The sequence below is a fragment of the Mustela nivalis genome, assembly GCF_964662115.1.
Source record: "Mustela nivalis genome assembly, chromosome: 5".
NCBI classification, from domain to species: Eukaryota; Metazoa; Chordata; class Mammalia; order Carnivora; family Mustelidae; genus Mustela; species Mustela nivalis.
In genome coordinates, this window is record NC_139024.1 from 79850881 (window position 1) to 79871272 (window position 20392).

A 20392-nucleotide genomic window follows, 5' to 3' on the forward strand; every position below is an offset into this window, starting at 1 on the left:
CTTTTATTTCTCCAGAAAGGGCTTTTATATCTCTCGAGAGGGTTTCTCTAATATCTTCCATGCCTTTTTCGAGCCCGGCTAGAACCTTGAGAATTGTCATTCTGAACTCTAGATCTGACATATTACCGATGTCTGTATTGATTAGGTCCCTAGCCTTTGGTACTGCCTCTTGTTCTTTTTTTTGCGTTGAATTTTTACGTCTTGTCATTTTGGCCAGATAAGAGTAAATGAAGGGGCAAGTAAAATACTAAAAGGGTGGCAACAACCCCAGGAAAATATGCTTTAACTAAATTAGAAGAGATCCAAAATCGTGAGTGGGGAGAAAGGGGATAAAAAGAGGTTCAAAAAGGAAGAAAGAAAAAAAAAGAAAAGAAAAAAATTTTTTTTTAAAAAAGAAAACACCTGAGAAAAATGTAAAAAAGAAAAAATATATATATTAGATAAACTAGTAAAAAATCGTTAAAAAAGAAAAAGGTAACAGTTAAAAAAAAAAAAATTTACCCGAAGGCGAGAAGCAAAAGAAAAAAAGAAAAAAAAAAATGAAAAAGAAAAAATTAAATTAACTGCAAGACTAAAAAAAATCACAGGAAAAAAGCCATGAGTTCCGTGCTTGGCTTTCTCCTCCTCTGGAATTCTGCTGCTCTCCTTGGTATTGAAACCGCACTCCTTGGTAGGTGAACTTGGTCTTGGCTGGATTTCTTGTTGATCTTCTGGGGGAGGGGCCTGTTGTAGTGATTCTCAAGTGTCTTTGCCCCAGGCGGAATTACATCGCCCTTACCCGGGGCTGGGGTGAGTAATCCGCTCAGGTTTGCTTTCAGGAGCTTTTGTTCCCTGAGCGCTTTCCGTAGAGTTCCAGAGGACGGGAACACAAATGGCGGCCTCCTGGTCTCCGGCCTGGAGGAGCCGAGAGCCCAGGGCCCCACTCCTCAGTGCACCCTCAGAGAACAGCGCCCAGTTACTCCTGTCTGCCTGACCTCCGGCCGCGCTCCGAGCTCACCGAGCCTGCGATCGGTTCAAGGTAACACCGAGCTGTGAGCTTACTGTCGTCTCTGTCTCTGTAGCCGGCTTTCCCGTTCCAATACCTGCAAGCTCTGCGACACTCAGACACCCCCGATCCTTCTGTGACCCTGCGGGACCTGAGGCCACGCTGACCCCGCGTGGGCTTCGCCCCGGTTTAGCCTCTGGACTGATGTCCCTCAGCGGAACAGACTTTTAAAAGTCCTGATTTTGTGCGCGGTTGCTCCGCCGCTTGCCGGGAGCCGGCCCCTCCCCCCGGGGTCTATCTTCCCGTCGCTTTGGATTCACTTCTCCGCCGGTCCTACCTTTCAGAAAGTGGTTGTTTTTCTGTTTCCAGAATTGCTGTTCTTCTTCTCTTCGGTCTGCCGATGGATTTTCAGGTGTTTGCAATCTTTAGATAAGCTATCTAGCTGATCTCCGGCTAGCTGAAGCAGTCTCAGCTTGCTACTTCTCCGCCATCTTGACCTCTTTCCTCCAGCTCTATGTCTTTTTTGAAAAAAATGTCTATTCGGGTTCTCTGCCCATTTTTTAATCAGATTGCTTTTTTGGTCTTAAATTGTAAAAGTTCTTTATATTATATATTTTGGATGTTAACCCCTTATCAGATATGTCATTTGCAAATATCTTCTTCCATTCAGTAGGTTGCCTTTTTGTTTTGTTGATGGTTTCCTTTGCTAGGCAGAAGTTTTTTACTTTGGTATAGTTCTAATCTTCTCACTTTGCTTTTGTCTGTTGTCTGAGGGAAATTACTGCCTATGTTTCTCTTCTAGGAATTTTATGGTTTTAGGTCTCACATATCGATATGTAATCCACTTTGAGTTTATTTTTGCATGTGGTCTAAAAAAGTGGTGTAGTTTCATTCTTTTGCATGTAGCTATCCAGTTTTCCCAGCATCATATGTTGAAGTGACTGTCTTTGCTCCATTGCATTGCATATTCTTGCTCATCGTAGATTAATTGTCCAAATAAGCATGTGTCTATTTCTAGGCTCTCTATTGTTCTTTTGATCTTTGTGTCTATTTTTATGCCAGTACCATGCTGTTTTGATTGCCACAGCTTTGTTGTCTACCTTGAAATTTGGGATTCTGATGCCTCCAACTTTGTTCTTTTTCTGGATTGCTTTGGCTATTTGTGGGCCTTTGTGATTCCATAAAAATTTTAGGGTTATTTGTGTTAGTTCTGTGAAAAATGATATTTTGATAGGGATTGCATTTAATCTATGATTGTCTTGGGTGGTATAAACATTTTAGTCATATTGGCTCTCCTAGTCCATGAGCCTAGAATATCTTTCCATTTGTTTGTGTCATCTCCAGTTTCTTTCACTATTGTTTTAGTTTTACAGAATACTCCTCCTTGGTTAAGTTTATTCCTAGGTATTTTATTACTTTTGGTGCTGTTGTAAATGGGATTTTTTTCTTAATTTCTCTTTCTGCTGCTCCCTTGTTAATGTATAGAAATGCAACAGATTTCTATATATTAATTTGTATCCTGCATCCTTACTGAACTTATTTATCTAAAATTGAATGATTGAGGACAGGAAAGTACACATAGTGCTACTAGACCTGAACAGTATCCAGGTCCCTAGTCATGGTAATTAAAGAATTGCTTAATGATGTACTATATGGTGACTAACATAACATACAAAGAGAAAAAAAAAAAAAAAGAATTGCTTCCCCAAACATCACTAAATACTGCAACAGTTCTTTGCTTTCATGACCAGCAGTAGTCTGAGAAATTTTGGAATCATTTATTTAAAAGAACTAAGGACAAAGGCCTCTCAAGCTAACAGACAAGGTACCAGAAGACAGTTGGCTGACCTTAGCCCACTACCAGGAGACATGAATGTGTTCTGTGGACCATGGGGACCCGTGAGGAAGCAGAGGGAATCTAATAGGGGATATCAGACTGTGGAAAAGAGCCAATTTTTTTTTTTTTTGCTTCCTTACTTGTAAGATAAAGCAATTGGACTATTGTTAAGTGATTGCTAAGCTACTGACTTAATGTTGTTTATTTAAAATTGTATTTTTATTTTTTAAGAGGATTTTTATCCTGGTTATCCAATTAATTGATAGACTTGTATAAAATACCATTTTAGAACTCCTATTGGTAATCTTGGTCTGTATCTTTCAAAATGTTCTTAGCCACAGGTCTCAAATTTCTGTTTATTCTAATACCATTGCTAATGTGAGAGGTCTTCAAATATATTTGTTATAGTTCTCTCTTTGGGTATTATCATATTTTCCTTTAAACAGAAGTTCATTAATAACATTTAAGTGATAGTACTTTTTGTATTAAAATTAGTGAATAAAGGCAGCAGCTCTTTCTGCCCATGGGTCTTGTCCCCCTGCTTTAATAAAATCACCGTTTTGCACCAAAAAAATTAAATAAATATATTTTTTAAAAAATATAATTAGTAAATAAAATTCAGGAAAGCTATATTGTTTTACTCTCCTAATTATTATAAAGTTCCTCAGCTAGGAGTTTTGTATTTGATTCTGATATATCTTATATGAGAATTTGTTTTATACTCACTCAATTTACGCAGAGATTCAGTTGACTATACCAACAATTATGCAGTTTTCTTTCTGAAAACACAAACTTTCTCCATTTATCTGATGGGCAGAGAGTTTGAAAAGCTTAAGCAAAGAGAGAAAATTTGTGTTATTTTTAGGGATGACATGTAATATTATTCCAGCTTGAATAAAATATTGCTTGTTTTTTGTTCTGTTTTGTTTTTAAGATTTTATTTATTTATTTGACGGAAAGAGAGATCACAAGTAGGCAGAGAAGCAGGCAGAGAGAGAGGGAGAAATAAGCTCCCTGCTGAGCAGAGAGCCTAATGAAGGGCTAGATCCCAGGACCCTGAGATCATGATCTGAGCTGAAGGCAGAGGCTTAACTCACTGAGCCACTGAGGCGCCCCGTTGCTTGTTTTTAAATTAATATTTTTTCCTGATAAAGTATTATAATTGACGATGTGAGAGTATTACAAAAAAAAGTTAAAGCATCCAAATTTATTACAAGGGGAAAATAAGAAGGAAACTGAAACAAGAACACTGCAATTGAGACTTGGTTTATCCTGTGGTGCTCCTGAGTATAAACCAATCTTTCAGTCAAAAATAAATTTCTTTGTATGTGAAATATTCAATTTGCATCATTTAAAGGTGTAAAGTAAATGTTTTTTATTGGTTTATACGGTCATTAACTAAAACTCATTTTCTTTAATTAAAGCATAGCAAGTTGATTTAATTTGCATACTTGGTAGCACAAAGTTCAAATGGCTTTAATAACTGGCTTAAAATAAATCACTGGGATAATATGTAGGAGCAAGAGTTTCCCAGGTGGAGCTTTGTATTCCATTCAAGTATCTGTAGGGGCACACTGGTCTGGACAGACCTCAATTGGTAGACTCCCATGGGTGAGCTTTATGGTTTTAATTCAAAGTAATCCTTAAAACAAAGACTCTAAAATTCTTGGTTACTCATTATTCATTATTCCATTCATGTATTATTTATCAAATACCCTTTAAATGTCAATTACTTACCCTCATGTCACTTATAGTCTAGAAGGAAAAATAGAATAGATAGCTAGGGCCAGGTTCTCTTAGGAAAGAAGAAAGGAAAGAGGAAACCACCATTTAAAGAGTATGGCAACTTGCCAAGTATGCTAGATGATTTTTTTTTCCCCATAGGCTATCTTGTTTAGTGTTTGTGACCACCATACAGGGTAAGTGGTATTTTCTTTGTCTTTATAAATGAAAAGGTAGTTAATTAATCTGCCCCAAATCATGCAGCCAGTAAGAGCTATGGGTGAACGATGTCTGTCTAACTCAGTGACCCTGTTTTTATTGGAGAGGAAATGCAAAGAGTTGAGAAATACATAGACAGCCAAAGAATGAGTCCTCCAAAGTTAAGCATGTAATCTTAATATCATAGCCCTCATTAGAGTGCATTTTTCCATAGGTAGTCAATAAATTCTAATTAAAGTGAATGAGAAGTAAAGCTGTCTTGTCCTATTTCCAAAGAAACTGTGCTAGACTCAGCTAGAAGACAAGCTGAAAAGGTGCACAAGAAACTGGACTGTATCATATTTTGAAACAGTTGGAAATGATCTGGAGTTCAAGTGCAGTCGAGGCACTTGTTTTTATCTAGCCTACTTTCAGAAGGGATTTGTGGTGGCTTCTGGTAGGGGAAAATCATTAACATAGGGACAAATGATCAAGAGTTTCATATTTGGGCATTTCTAAATTCAGTTCTGTGCTTCCTATTCTTTACTGTCACCTCAAAGAAGTATTGATTACCTACATCCTTGGATGGAACTATCGAAAACTGTCATCAGTATGAATTTTATAGAATATGTAGAAATTTTTTTGAGATAACAACTTCTTGTATAAAACCTCAGTGAAAGCCAAAGTTATATTAAAATTACTATGAAAAAGCATTTTTCTTCACTGAGGTGAAGTGAAACCTCTGTATGAGAGGCCGAGCTTTGAGAATGACAAAGCATAGATGATTAGCCTATTCCCAGTGCTTACCTAGCAACACATTGAGATGGTGGTCTTTGATAAGCCACATGGATTGTACCTTTGATTGTAATGAATACTCTTTGTTTAAGATAACAGAGACACTGGTAGCAAAAGTAACTTTATCTCTTTCCCCCTGGTATTTGAAGTATAGTTGACATACAGTGTTACATTAGTTTCAAGTATACAATATGGTGATTTCACAATTCCATTCATTATGCAATGGTTACAACATAAAAATAGGCACCTTCTGTCACCATACAGCGTTATTGCAATATTAGTGACTATATTCTCTATGCTGTACTTTTCATTCCTTTGACTTATTTATTTCATAACTGGAAGTTTATGCTTTTTAATCCCCTTCACCTATTTCCCCCGCCCCCTCACCTCTGGCAACAACCAGATTATTCTCAGTATTTATGAATCTGTTTCTGGTTTTGTTTGTTCATTTGTTCTTTTAGATTCCACATATAAATGAAATCATATGGTATTTGTAAAGATTCATGGTATTTATCTGACTTATTTTACTTAGCATCATACATTCTAGGTCCATTCATGTCACAAATGGCAAGGTTTTATCCTTTTGCACATGGCTGAGTAGTATTTGTGTGTGTGCACGCGTGTGTGCGCGCATACATGCGTACGCATACCATGTATCATTTTGGATTAGTTGTTTTCATTTTCTTTCAGTTAATACCGAAAAGTGGAATTACTGGATCGTATGGTATTTTAATTTTTTTGAGGAACCTCTCCATACTATTTTCCACAGTGGCTGCACCAATTTATATTCCCACCAAAAGTTTAAGGATCCAGACTGTTCTTTTATCCAGACAGAATGCCACCGTTTTTCAGGAAAATAAGTTATAAGATTCCCTGTTGAAAAGATGTAAATAAATTGACCTCAAAAAGCAATTTGTGATCTTCTCAAATGCCTGGATGAGTACTTGGCACTCTGTTCTATGCCACAGACCATGAAAGAAGGGACTTTTATCTTAGTATTTGCCTTGGTCTGTTTTAGAGCAACATTATATCCTTGCGGGTGCAGATAAGTTCATTATCTTGTTGAACAGAGTCATTCAGTATTTTCTATCTGAATGTTAATCAGTGCCTGCCAAGGGTGATGATTTGCATTTTGACTTTAAAAAGATACTGAGCTGGTCTCTCTGACAGTAATTAGTGATAGATTAGATTGCTACTTGAGGGTTCTTCTGGGCCTACATAGTAAAACCAGCCTATTCACATAGACAAGATGGTTATTTGCTTGTCTTTGTGGCCTAAGGAACTTGTACTTTGTTCATCTTAAGAGGTATATCTACTTAAATATGAAACTAAAAGCTGGTAGGACATATGTTACACTAAATTACATTGATTTTTTTTTAATTTTTTATTTTTTATAAACATTTATTTTTATCCCCAGGGGTACAGGTCTGTGAATCACCAGGTTTACACACTTCACAGCACTCACCAAAGCACATACCCTCCCCAATGTCCATAATCCCACCCCCTTCTCCCAAACCCCCTCCCCCCAGCAACCCTCAGTTTGTTTTGTGAGATTAAGAGTCACTTATGGTTTGTCTCCCTCCCAATCCCATCTTGTTTCATTTATTCTTCTCCTACCCACTTAAGCCCCCATGTTGCATCACCACTTCCTCATATCAGGGGGATCATATGATAGTTGTCTTTCTCTGCTTGACTTATTTCTCTAAGCATGATACGCTCTAGTTCCATCCATGTTGTCGCAAATGGCAAGATTTCATTTCTTTTGATGGCTGCATAGTATTCCATTGTGTATATATACCACATCTTCTTGATCCATTCATCTGTTGATGGACATCTAGATTCTTTCCATAGTTTGGCTATTGTGGACATTGCTGCTATAAACATTCGGGTGCACGTGCCCCTTTGGATCACCACATTTGAATCCTTAGGGTAAATACCCAGTAGTGCAATTGCTAGGTCATAGGGCAGTTCTATTTTCAACATTTTGAGGAACCTCCATGCTGTTTTCCAGAGTGGCTGCACCAGCTTGCATTCCCACCAACAGTGGAGGAGGGTTCCCCTTTCTCCGCATCCTCGCCAGCATCTGTCATTTCCTGAGTTGTTGATTTTAGCCATTCTGACTGGTGTGAGGTGATATCTCATTGTGGTTTTGATTTGTATTTCCGTGATGCCAAGTGATATGGAGCACTTTTTCATGTGTCTGTTGGCCATCTGGATGTCTTCTTTGCAGAAATGTCTGTTCATGTCCTCTGCCCATTTCTTGATTGGATTATTTGTTCTTTGGGTGTTGAGTTTGCTAAGTTCTTTATAGATTCTGGACACTAGTCCTTTATCTGATATGTCGTTTGCAAATATCTTCTCCCATTCTGTCAGTTGTCTTTTGATTTTGTTAACTGTTTCCTTTGCTGTGCAAAAGCTTTTGATCTTGATGAAATCCCAATAGTTCATTTTTGCCCTTGCTTCCCTTGCCTTTTGCGTTGTTCCTAGGAAGATGTTGCTGCGGCAGAGGTCGAAGAGGTTGCTGCCCGTGTTCTCCTCAAGGATTTTGATGGATTCCTTTCGCACATTGAGGTCCTTCATCCATTTTGAGTCTATTTTTGTGTGTGGTGTAAGGAAATGGTCCAATTTCATTTTTCTGCATGTGGTTGTCCAATTTTCCCAGCACCATTTATTGAAGAGGCTGTCTTTTTTCCATTGGACATTCTTTCCTGCTTTGTCGAAGATTAGTTGACCATAGAGTTGAGGGTCTATTTCTGGGCTCTCTATTCTGTTCCATTGATCTATGTGTCTGTTTTTGTGCCAGTACCATGCTGTCTTGATGATGACAGCTTTGTAATAGAGCTTGAAGTCCGGAATTGTGATGCCACCAACGTTGGCTTTCTTTTTCAATATCCCTTTGGCTATTTGAGGTCTTTTCTGGTTCCATATAAATTTTAGCATTATTTGTTCCATTTCTTTGAAAAAGATGGATGGTACTTTAATAGGAATTGCATTAAATGTGTAGATTGCTTTAGGTAGCATAGACATTTTCACAATATTTATTCTTCCAATCCAGGAGCATGGAACATTTTTCCATTTCTTTGTGTCTTCCTCAATTTCTTTCATGAGTACTTTATAGTTTTCTGAGTATAGATTCTGTGTCTCTTTGGTTAGGTTTATTCCTAGGTATCTTATGGTTTTGGATGCAATTGTAAGTGGGATTGACTCCTTAATTTCTCTTTCTTCTGTCTTGCTGTTGGTGTAGAGAAATGCAACTGATTTCTGTGCATTGATTTTATATCCTGACACTTTACTGAATTCCTGTACAAGTTCTAGCAGTTTTGGAGTGGAGTCTTTTGGGTTTTCCACATATAGTATCATATCATCTGCGAAGAGTGATAATTTGACTTCTTCTTTGCCGATTTGGATGCCTTTAATTTCCTTTTGTTGTCTGATTGCTGAGGCTAGGACCTCTAGTACTATGTTGAATAGCAGTGGTGATAATGGACATCCCTGCCGTGTTCCTGACCTTAGCGGAAAAGCTTTCAGTTTTTCTCCATTGAGAATGATATTTGCGGTGGGTTTTTCATAGATGGCTTTGATGATATTGAGGTATGTGCCCTCTATCCCTACACTTTGAAGAGTTTTGATCAGGAAGGGATGCTGTACTTTGTCAAATGCTTTTTCAGCATCTATTGAGAGTATCATATGGTTCTTGTTCTTTCTTTTATTGATGTGTTGTATCACATTGACTGATTTGCGGATGTTGAACCAACCTTGCAGCCCTGGAATAAATCCCACTAAAAATATGGAACGCTTCACGAATTTGCGTGTCATTCTTGCACAGGGGCCATGCTAATCTTCTCTGGATCGTTCCAATTTTAGTATATGTGCTGCCGAAGCGAGCACTAAATTACATCGTTTAATGTTGTGATTTAATCTGTTAAAAGGATTTTATACTTTTGATCCTTGAAATACTAATATAACATGCACTTTGAAATACTATTTATAAATAAAGGTGTCTACTAAGCTTCAACACAGACAAGGTGTATAGGTCAGTAACCACTCCTAAACAATGGCTTTGAAAAGTCTCATCTGGGAATGCCTGAGTGGCTCACGCAGTTAAGCATCTGAGGACTCTTCGTTTCAGCTTAGATCATGATCTCACAGCCCTGCATTGGGCTCTGGGCTCATTGAAATGTGTTTCAGATTCTCTCCCTCCTTTCATCCTACTCACTCTCTCTCTCTCAAATAAATAAATAAAATCATATATGTTAGTAGCAGATCCGTTATTATTAAACATAATTAGTGCATCATTGTAGGACAATTATTAATACTTGCTTGTTTCTCGCTTACCGTCATTGAGTAGAAAGCTGTCAGGGAGTTTGGAGGAATAGCTAGCAAAGCAGTGTCTGATTTGAGGGCTCAGAGAATTCTCCTTACAAAAAAAAAAAAAAAAATCTAAGAATTAGGACCAAGTACTCAGAATATTATTAAAATATTTCTGAAGATAAAACTCCTTTTCCAAGAGATCTTTTTCAATTCAGTGCAGTCAATCAGATCTGTATGCCCCCTTGGAATCATAAGAATTAAGAATTTCTTAAATTTGGTGTAAGTTTGATTCTAAATAATTGTAAGTCTTGTGCAAAGAAATAACACAAAATTTCTTCAGGGGAAATTTCTGCCTCTGTAGCTGCTCTATCAGAAGAAAACTATGGCTAGATCTGTGCTATAAACTAAACTTGTTATTCTGATAGTCAGCCCCATTCTTTGACTTAACTAAGATCTATTAAAATCTTTCATTTTATAGAAAATTTCAGTGCATAAATTGCCTACAAAAAATACCTGATAAGTACTTAACAAAATTTTCCGAGTTGTTTACAATGAGGCCTTGTCTAGTGGGAGAAAGTTAATCTTTTAGGCATATGAATTTTGAAGTGTTCACTTTCCCACTTGCTCAGGGAGAATTAGGTTCCTTGTACTCATGAATCATAGCAAATCTGTTGACTGAAGGAAACTTTCCCAATAGAGATATGGAGGATAATGTTAAGGATTGGGAGAAGGAGACATATAAAATGGTTTATTGAATTAAACTCTTTTATCCATTTTAGCCATCTTTATCAGTTTATCTCATAATTCACATATATGTAGTGAACCAAAGACCAGAAATAGGAGGGATAAACTTACAGAAATTATAAGTCTAAGACACCCAAGACAGTATGAGATTAGTAACGAAGCCCAGGTTTTCCATGATTTGTCATACTCACTTCTGGATTCTAGATGTGACTTTATTTATACCATATATCTTTGTACCATATATTTTACCAAATCAACCAAAATTTCCAACTTCCATTTGTTTATTGATTGTGATATTAACAAATAGGTGTATGCAGTATAGCCAGAAGCTGGGATCTTCTTCTCAAACTGACATTCACCTATGACAGTGGACTAGCCATAGAATACATGGAGAATATTCTTGCAATGTAACCTGACTTACAGATTTAAGGAAGGAAATTTTATTTTAAAATAAACACAAGGTTAAGGAGTCTGCAAAATTCTCATTAACTGTTAGAAAAAATCACAGAAGATTTTCATGTTATAGGCTGTTTGGGGCTCTCCTTCTTGACATACTGTCCTCTCCCTGCCCTAACCCCTCTCTGTCTTTAGGCTAAGTCACTGCAGAAGTTCCAAAACATCTTAGAAGACACTGCATGAATATTGATGGGATGAATATATTCACTTTAGATATAACAAGATTATTTTAATGGAAATCATAATCATAAATGTGTAAAAATAACCTAAAACCCTGATTGTAGAAATTCCCTTTTGAAAATCCAGATAGCCTATAAAGTAGATCAAACCCAAAAGGAAGTTTGGTTGGGGTACTATATTTCAAAAGAGGATTTTTAGCCATCGAGAAATAGGATTCCCCTGAGGGTGAAAGCAGATGTGTCAGTTTGCATTCTAGAATTTAGAATATTAGGATTCTGGAGTTTCTGATTTTCCAATAAGCCCTGTGGAAATAAGCTAAGCTAGACCTTAGTTTATTGAGGCTGAGTTACTGTGTAGTGGGTAATGGCAGCAGCTCTCCACTGAGCATTTTCCGCCACATGCCATGTGCAGTGCTTTTTATTCATGGACTCATAGTGCCTTGTAAAGAATGCCTCGCCCCTTTTTTACAAATGAGAAAAGAGAGGCTCAAAGAGAATAAGTGACTTGCCTGGGATCTCACACTCAGCTAGTTCCAAAAGCAGCCCTCCGTTCCAGGTCTTTCTGACTCTAGGGACTGTTTTTGTGGTTTGCTGTTTCCAATATAGAAAACCAATTTGCTGTGGTGGGATAATTTTTATTTTCTTAGTCCTTTTCATCTAAGGATCTATAAAGAGTGACCAAAAGTGTCTAAATCTGCCTTCTGACCTATAACATAATACAACCAAGAATATAGAAAGATCTCTCAAATTAAGCTTTCAAAATAATTTAGATTTACCTTTGACAATGCTAAGTGACATAAGTCAAGCAGAGAAAGTCAGTTAATATATGGTTTCACTTATTTGTGGAACATAAGGAATAGCATTGGAGGACATTAGAAGGAAGGGAAAAATGAAGAGGCGGAAATTGTGGAGTGGAAGATGAACCATAAGAGACTATGGACTCTGGGAAACAAACTGAGGGGTTTATTTTATTTTATTTTATTTTAAAGATTTTATTTATTTATTTATTTGACAGAGAGAGAGAGATCACAAGTAGGCAGAGAAACAGGCAGAGGGGTGGGGGGAAGCAGGCTCCCCGCTGAGCAGAGAGCCCGATGTAAGGCTCGATCACAGGACCCTGGGATCAGGACCTGAGCCAAAGGCAGAGGCTTAACCCACTGAGCCACTCAGGTGCCCCCAAACTGAGGGTTGTTTGTTTTTTTTTTTAAGTTTTTTTTTTAAGATTTTTATTTATTTATTTGACAGAGATCACAAGTAGGCAGAGAGGCAAGCAGAGAGAGAGGGAGAAGCAGTCTCCCTTCTGAGAGAGAGCCCGAATGCGGGGCTCGATCCCAGGACTCTGGGACCATGATCTGAGCCAAAGGCAGAGGCTTTAACCCACTGAGCCACCCAGGTGCCCCTAAACTAAGGGTTTTAGAAGAGAGGGGGTGGGAAATGGGTGAGCCTGGTGGTGGGTTTTAAGGAGGGCATGGACTGCATGGAGAACTGGGTGTTATTACAAACAATAAACCATGGAACACTACATCAAAAACTAATGATGTACTGTATGGTGACTAACATAACAGTAAAAAATATTAAAAAATTTTAACTTTGATGAAAAGAAGTAAAACAATGGGAATTCTAACATCATTCCAGTTTTCAAAAGGAGAAAAATATGATGATTCTTGAGTACTACTAATGGTAATATGACATTCCTGAAAAGCCTTTTAAAGGCAAGGACACAGAAATCACTGGAAAGCTGCATGGATTCACTAACAAGCCAGATTTGCTTCTTGGACAGTTTCACCAGACTGTTAGATCCATGAAATTCACAAGGCAAAGCAACTGACCTTGAGCATGGTACTTTGCAAGGTCATTTCTCAATATTTTACAGAGCAAGATAAACAGAATTTAGGCTCTAGAATACATTGCTGGATCAGTCACTGGTTGAATAACTGTATCCAATATGTGACTGATGTCTAGCTGAAGATATATTTACGATAGTATTTGACATGTCTCAGTCTTCTATCTTACAGTAATCTTTATCAGCTATCTATATAAAAGTCCTGATTATCCAAAATTTTCATAGGAAGAAGAGAATGCATCTCTGGTAAACCCATAGCCAGAACCAGAATATAAAATTACTTTAATGGGCTTTAGTAGGAAAAAATGTGGAGGACTGTTCTCAGGTTTGAAAACTGAAAAACAGGGGTGCCTGGGTGGCTCAGTCATTTGAGCAGCTGCTTTCAGCTCAGGTCATGATCCCAGGGTCCTGGAAGTGAGCCCTACATCAGGCTCCCTGCTCGGCAGGAACCCTGTTTCTCCCTCTCCATCTGCTACTCTCCCTGCTTGTGCTCTCATTCTCTCTCTCTCAAATAAATAAATAAAATCTTTAAAACAAAGAAAACAAACTGAAAAACACAAGTAAAAATAGAGAGTGATATAATTTGAGGGTTTAAATTCATTAGATTTTATTATAAGACATTGTTGCCTTTAGACATAAGAAATACAGCTATGTGAACTAAAATAACTTAATGAATTCCCTTCCTTTTTCCATATCAGTAATCTTGTGGGATATAAAAGCTTTTGTCAATATTTATACAATGTTCATTCAGAACGATACATTCATTGATAAATTACAGCTTATAGAGTGTTTGTAGTCAAATTATATCAGGTACATGTTACAAATTAAGAAGTACTGCTAAACAAATTCACCAAAGAGTCTACCTTATGATTCTTTTAACTCTGACCCAGTAATTCTCTTTCCTTTTCTTTTTTTTTTAAGATTTGTTTATTTATTTGAGAGAGAGAGGGATGAGAGGCAGAGGGAGAGGGAAGGAATCCTCACAGCTTGAGGTGGCTTGATCCCAGGACCCTGAGATCATGGCCTGAGCCAAAACAAAGAGTTAGCCACTTAACAGACTGAGCCTCCTAGGTGCCCTGTAATTCTGCATCCTGAGTTGTTTTCATAGTCTTCCTTTTGCAGGAAATTTTTTGGAAAAACTTAATCTAAGCAATTACCTACCTTTAATTTTTAGATCCTTATAACTTTTTAGAGAGAGCATGTGGGAATTAAATGAAAATATTTGTCCATTTTTCTTTTCCACTATTGCTTCTTCCCACTAAAGTAAACTTCCATGAGTTTGGGGACCCTGTCAGTCTTCATTACCATGACCCTCGAGCCTATGACAGTGCCTGGAACATGGTAGTTGCTTCATAAGTATTTGTTAAAGGGAATAATATCTTGGATGATTTTAACTAAGCTCATCTGTGGGGCACGTGGGTGGCTCAGTGGGTTAAGCCTCTGCCTTAGGCTCAGGTCATGATCTCAGGGTACTGGGATCGAGCCCCCCATCAGGCTCTCTGCTCAGCGGGGAGCCTGCTATCCCCCACCCCACCTTTCTCTCTGCCTGCTTATGATCTCTGTCTTTCAAATAAATAAATAAAATCTTTATTAAAAAAAAAAACTAATTTCATCTGTCAGATATTGACTCCATATAGTATAGTTTACTGTAAACCCCTGTGATTATCAGTGAATGGTTTGACCTTACACAAAAGTGAACAACTACTCAGTAGTCCAGTCAACAGGAAAGGAAGCTAACTGTGGATTGAAGTGTATCTTACACCTTTGATAGATTAGCTGTGTTAAATTTTTTAGTAACAGCATATCAAGTATTATAAAATAATACAAGTATTTGTAGTAGTTGCTGATTATATGCCACAGTTATATGACCATTAGTAGAGACATGGTGCATTACAATGTGAGGTGATTAAGGAGTCAGGTTAGTGGAGCCATGGGTCAGGAATCAGAGTACTCCTGTCAAATTCTGACTCAACCACTTGTTAGTTGTCTGATGTTACAGTAATTGCTGTCTCAGTTTCCCCATTTGTATAATGAACATGAGACTAGTAATTATTTCACAGGGTTGGTGTGAAGATTAAAGGACATAGTCCATGTAAAGAGATTAGTGCATGATCTGGCACACTGTGAATAATAAAATCAAACTCATTTATGCAGATGAAATTTCTGCTCAGAAATTTGCTCAGAAATGTGACCAGGGGCTCCTGGGTTGCTCAGTGGGTTAAAGCCTCTGCCTTGGGCTCGGGTCATGATCCCAGGGTCCTGGGATTGAGCCCCACGTCAGGCTCCCTGCTCGGCAGGGAGCCTGCTTCCCTTCCTCTCTCTCTGCCTGCCTCTCTGCCTACTTGTCGTCTCTGTCTATCAAATAAATAAATAAAAATCTTAAAAAAAAAAGAAACATGACCATCCTCAGCCACAGGCAGGAATTTGGGAACCAGCACCTGGAACCCAGGTCCCTCCAACTTCAAATTCTATTTGCATTGTAGCTGTGCTGCTTTATCATGATGTGAGAAGAATGCTAGAATCATGTTCAACGACCAGCCAAAGTACAGAGTCTGAATGGCCTTTCAGGAAGAAAAAGCAGGCAAATGAATAAAATAAAAGGAGAACACAGAATAGGAAAATAAAATATCCTGGCCTGTGGCATCTGCACAAATAGAGAATACTAAGTAGTATATCTTGTTGTTGAACAAGAGGGAGGAAATAATTTTATAAATATTTTATAATTGTTATTTTAAAAGTCAAAATTATTTCATCTATTTACATATATTTTGACACTGTTAAAAGACAGAACTTTTTCTCTTGTATATAAATTGCTCCAGGCAAGCATATAAGAGTGAGCAAAATTTAAATATTTGGTCTACTTTTTCATGATGGTATTTTTCTCAATTGTGTACCATCATTTATGTATGAACCTCCTTTATTTTGTTTCCACAGAATGCTGAAGTCTCTGTTTTTGAAGTAAATATACGCTTTGTTGGTGGACTACTCTCAGCCTACTATCTGTCTGGAGAAGAGGTAAGATGAAACTGTAAAATTTTATTTTAGTGGGAAAATTTGTTTTTTGTGGTATCTGTTCTCATATTTCAATGGGTCTCTAGCATTCACTGAATTTAGTGTAATATATACTTATTTAATGAGTACACTGGGCAAGTTGGGCACAACGTGTTCTGAGGATATGGTAAGCAATGCCTTTTTTTTAAAATTTATTTTTTATTTATTTTCAGCATAGCAATATTCATTATTTTTGCACCACATTCAGTGCTCCATGCAATCCGTGCCCTCTATAATACCCACAACCTGGTACCCTTTAAAAAATCTGGGTCCGTTCTGTTAGGTGTGATGTGATTATAACTATAAATTAGATATGCCTGTACACAAAGAGGTTTAGTGCAGTGGCAGGCTTGTGGATGAGTTCTTTTTCTTTAAAAATTATTTTAAGCTTAGCTTAATAAAAACCTTTTTAAAGGTGGAGTAGGTTGACAAGCGAGATCTGAAAATTACAGTGAGGGGGTAAGTGAGGTACTCAGCCTTCTAGTGAGAAGTCCTGTAGGCCAGTGTCCCTGTGTAATGTGCTTTGGAGCTCTTCCTAGAGTGAGGCTTAATTAATTGTCTGCTCAGAAGAAAGCAGGAATTTTTAATTTAGCTTCCTTTTATTGATAGATTAAGAAAGGATTTTTGTATCATGCTTATAAAGAGCACAGATGCTATTTTCTTGAAAGGTTTTGGACAACTTTATGAATATCCTAAGTGTCCACTAAGAGTTGTTGGAAAGGACTTCACCTTTAATGTTGAGAGTATTAAAAGCTGACGTCAAGGAAAAATAGTCACATATTTCAATTGTATGTCAATCAGATTTGTGTGAGCCTCAGCGTTCTGGCCGGGGGAAGAGTGGGTCTTACCTAGTGTAGTATTTCATGTATTTCAATGCTCTTTCAAAACCGATTTAAGCAGAGCAATAAATGTTTAATGAGAAAAGCTGCGTTACTTTGTTCCTGTCTCCCGGGTACTTTCCTAGCCATAACAAAACAGCCTGCACAACCTGAATGTTCTCTCTGTCCTTAGATTTTATTCTACCATAGATATTTTCAAAGTATATAAATGACTCTATATTCACCCATATCGGTCCTATTTAAGTGTTAAGTTCTTTTCTTCATTATGTCACCTTGTCAGCCAGAGTAATGAGACGTTCTGGCACATTTTTCCTCTTCTTCCCTTTTTCCAGGCCCACATCACTTCATTTGTTCAGTTTGGTTTAGGATGTTCCAAGCCTTGAGCCAGGGAATCCATATTTTTACAAAGTGATATTGAAAATTAATGTTATTTTAGTTAGCAACTTTCTGCTCTTAGAATATTTGTCTTTGAGTACAGTGCCTGGTATTCTCACTCTTTTTGACATACTTAGGATGAACTTGGTTTTAATTTTCTTCAACATTTATATGGAGGTGAGATGATTTGGAGAAAATAAGAACTGCATTCTTCTATATCTGGGCTCAAATAGGATAATTGAGCATACAAAGAAAAACAAGTAACATTTCTTTTAAATATGCATCAGGTTTAGTTAAGATATTTTTTCCCTTGTAATGGTGTCTTAAGTTTATATATATCCATTACAAGTGAAAAAATATCCTAATTAAACATGATATCTGTGGGTTTACATATAAACCCATGATATCTGTGGTTTTATATAAATTATATAAATATACCCACAGATATTTTGCCTATAGATAAAATCATTTGGCTCAGATTTTGTAAAGGTACTTTTTTATTCCATATATAGCCAACTTTAGCAAACAAAGTACTACAAAGAACACCTCCATTAAAAATATTTATTCTTTTAGTGTAATTTTTGGTCCTTATCCCCATACAAAGCATAGTTTTTATTACGTCGAGACTTTCTGTATTGTAATTTATAAATATTACTTAAGGTATTTCCATTCTCACTTAATTTTCTGTTTCTCTAGAATATACTTTTAGTTCATAAAGATTCATCTATTCAGCATAGTTTTTGCATAACCCATCCCTAAGTGTTGGGTAGTTGGGCTTTTTCCAGTTCCTGTATTTTGGATGAGGTAGCTATAATCAGTAGATAAATATTTTATTCTCTTAAGTGGGATTGCTGGGTAAGAAGTGGTTAGTACTAGTCTGTTTTCTTATCATTTTGTCCTTTTTCCTCTCAGTTACCTCATCACTGACAGTTTCTGACCAGTGTACTCAGGGAAGTTGACTATCAGGAATGTGGTCAAGAAAAACTATTTTATCCCAAGTCTGTACTTGAGCTGTTTATCTCCCTATCCAAATGGAAAAAAAAAAAATTGAACATTCATTAATAGAAAGAACATCAACATAGCCAAATTATGAATTACTTGGTCTCAGATTGTTGATAAAATTCTATTCTATACATTTTTATGTAAATCAAGATATTTACTAAGACAGTCTAGGCAAATTTATCTTCCTAGATTATCTTATAGAGGGGCTACTAAGTCACTGTAATTTGACATTCTCTTAATTGCTTAGGCTCAGGAGTATTTTGAGAACATCATATAAGTCACCATCAGAACTAGATAGCTCCACATTGATATAAGTTCAAAATTCTTAAATTGAATTATTGCAAAAACAGAAGAGAAGAGGAATACCATTGGTTTGTGTTACATTCTTCAGGGAAACTACAATTAGAAGCACTCAGGAGTAATCAAGAATGCCAATGGAACTGTAAACCCTACCAAAATTACAATGGTAACATGACATACCTGTTGATAAGTAGTTTGACTGTAGGGACATATTCAAAAAATTTTAAAACACCCTAGCTCATTTAAAATATTTGGTAGTGCCATTAAAAACAGTCGGTCACAGGTTTTCAGTCTATATAAGAAATGCAAACAATCACAAGAATTACAAACAGGATAGTTATAAGATGAATACTAAATAGGAATGATCAGTATTAAACAGAAGTAAAAGAGGTAGTATTTCTCTACTACAAACTCAAGGGAAACTAAAGTCCTCATTGGAGACAGTAAATAGCAGTAGAATATCATTACCCAAAATATGTTCTACAGAGCACATATACAGTCTCTTTAGATACTTCAGGATAAGTCTATATCCATATATGTACTAAAAATAAATCAGAAAAAGCTACATCTTATGTTCTGTCCTAGAAATTCACAATGTACAGAAAAAGAAACTAACTGAATTTTATTTATCCCTCTGTTTAACATGCTTCCTTAACTATAAACTTCCTCCTTTTTCCTTAATGTAAAATTTGCTAATTCTGAGTTACAAATACTGTTTCCCAGAACAAATTTTGAGAAACCTCACTGTAGAATAAGAGTAACCTAAGCAAAAATGATAATTGAAAATTGGCAAACTCAAAACAAGACATTACAAGAGAAGAAGATATATGTTTAAAGTAGCATGTATGAATATACCACATATTATTTGTTTTACAGTAGAAACCAATGACTTTATTCAGAAGAAAGTTAATTTAATAGGATATGGTAATGCCACATCCTCCTAGTGAGGGCTGAAAAACAAGTTAGAAGTAAGCTCAATAATCACTCTGGGGCATCCTAGAATTAATAAACATGCCCTGTTTTTTCTACCTTTGTCAAGACACAAAGGCCCAGGAGAAAGAAATCAATTGGCAGTTTGGTTTACATGTGGCCCCTTAAGGATCTTGGGGAAAGAAAGAGAGGACATGATAGAAGTCTTCTATCGGGTTTGAATTCAGTATCCTTTGAACAGGAGTTCAGTATTCCTGAACAGGAGACTGAGGCCTTATTAGAAGAGTGAGAAGAATAAATGTTTGGAAGCCAAAAAGAGACACAGTATCACTACGGTGAGTAAGGATGTCAGAGGAAATAAGCCATATGGGAACTGATAATTTAATAATATACTTGAAAACACTCTTCATGATTTATAAAACTACTTTATTGTATAAATTAAGAAAGAACGTTTGGAACTACTAAGGTATTTACTCCTCAGGGGAGACATTTGCCTAGTATGTTTTATATAGGTGAACTGGAAAAATAAGACACTGGATGCTAAAACTATTGAAGAGCTAGCTTTCAATGCAAAAAGGTAGCCAAGACATTGATCTAGCACTAGGGAAATACACATAATGGATTCTTATATTAGATCAGGTAACTCTGCCAGGTTATCTTTCATTTCAAGGGAGCAAGAGTATTTTCCCCCAAATTCACCAAAAGAAATCCATTGCTCCATACACAAGTACCAAAGATGGCTGAATAGCTTCCTGCAAAGAGAAGTAGCTAATGCCACCAAGTTTAGGAATATCAAGGGAAAAACCATACAGGAAGGGGGTAGGA

At 36.8% G+C, this 20392-nt stretch overlaps 1 protein-coding gene across 2 annotated transcripts in view; it reads left to right on the forward strand.

The window, feature by feature from the left end:
- Window positions 1-20392, forward strand: part of MAN1A1 (mannosidase alpha class 1A member 1) — a 176560-nt gene that overhangs the window by 53009 nt on the left and 103159 nt on the right. For both annotated transcript variants that reach the window (XM_082730955.1, XM_082730954.1), the window contains exon 5: window positions 16005-16085. In XM_082730955.1, the coding sequence (XP_082587081.1) occupies window positions 16005-16085 (81 nt within the window). The remainder of the gene's footprint in view (window positions 1-16004; window positions 16086-20392) is intronic.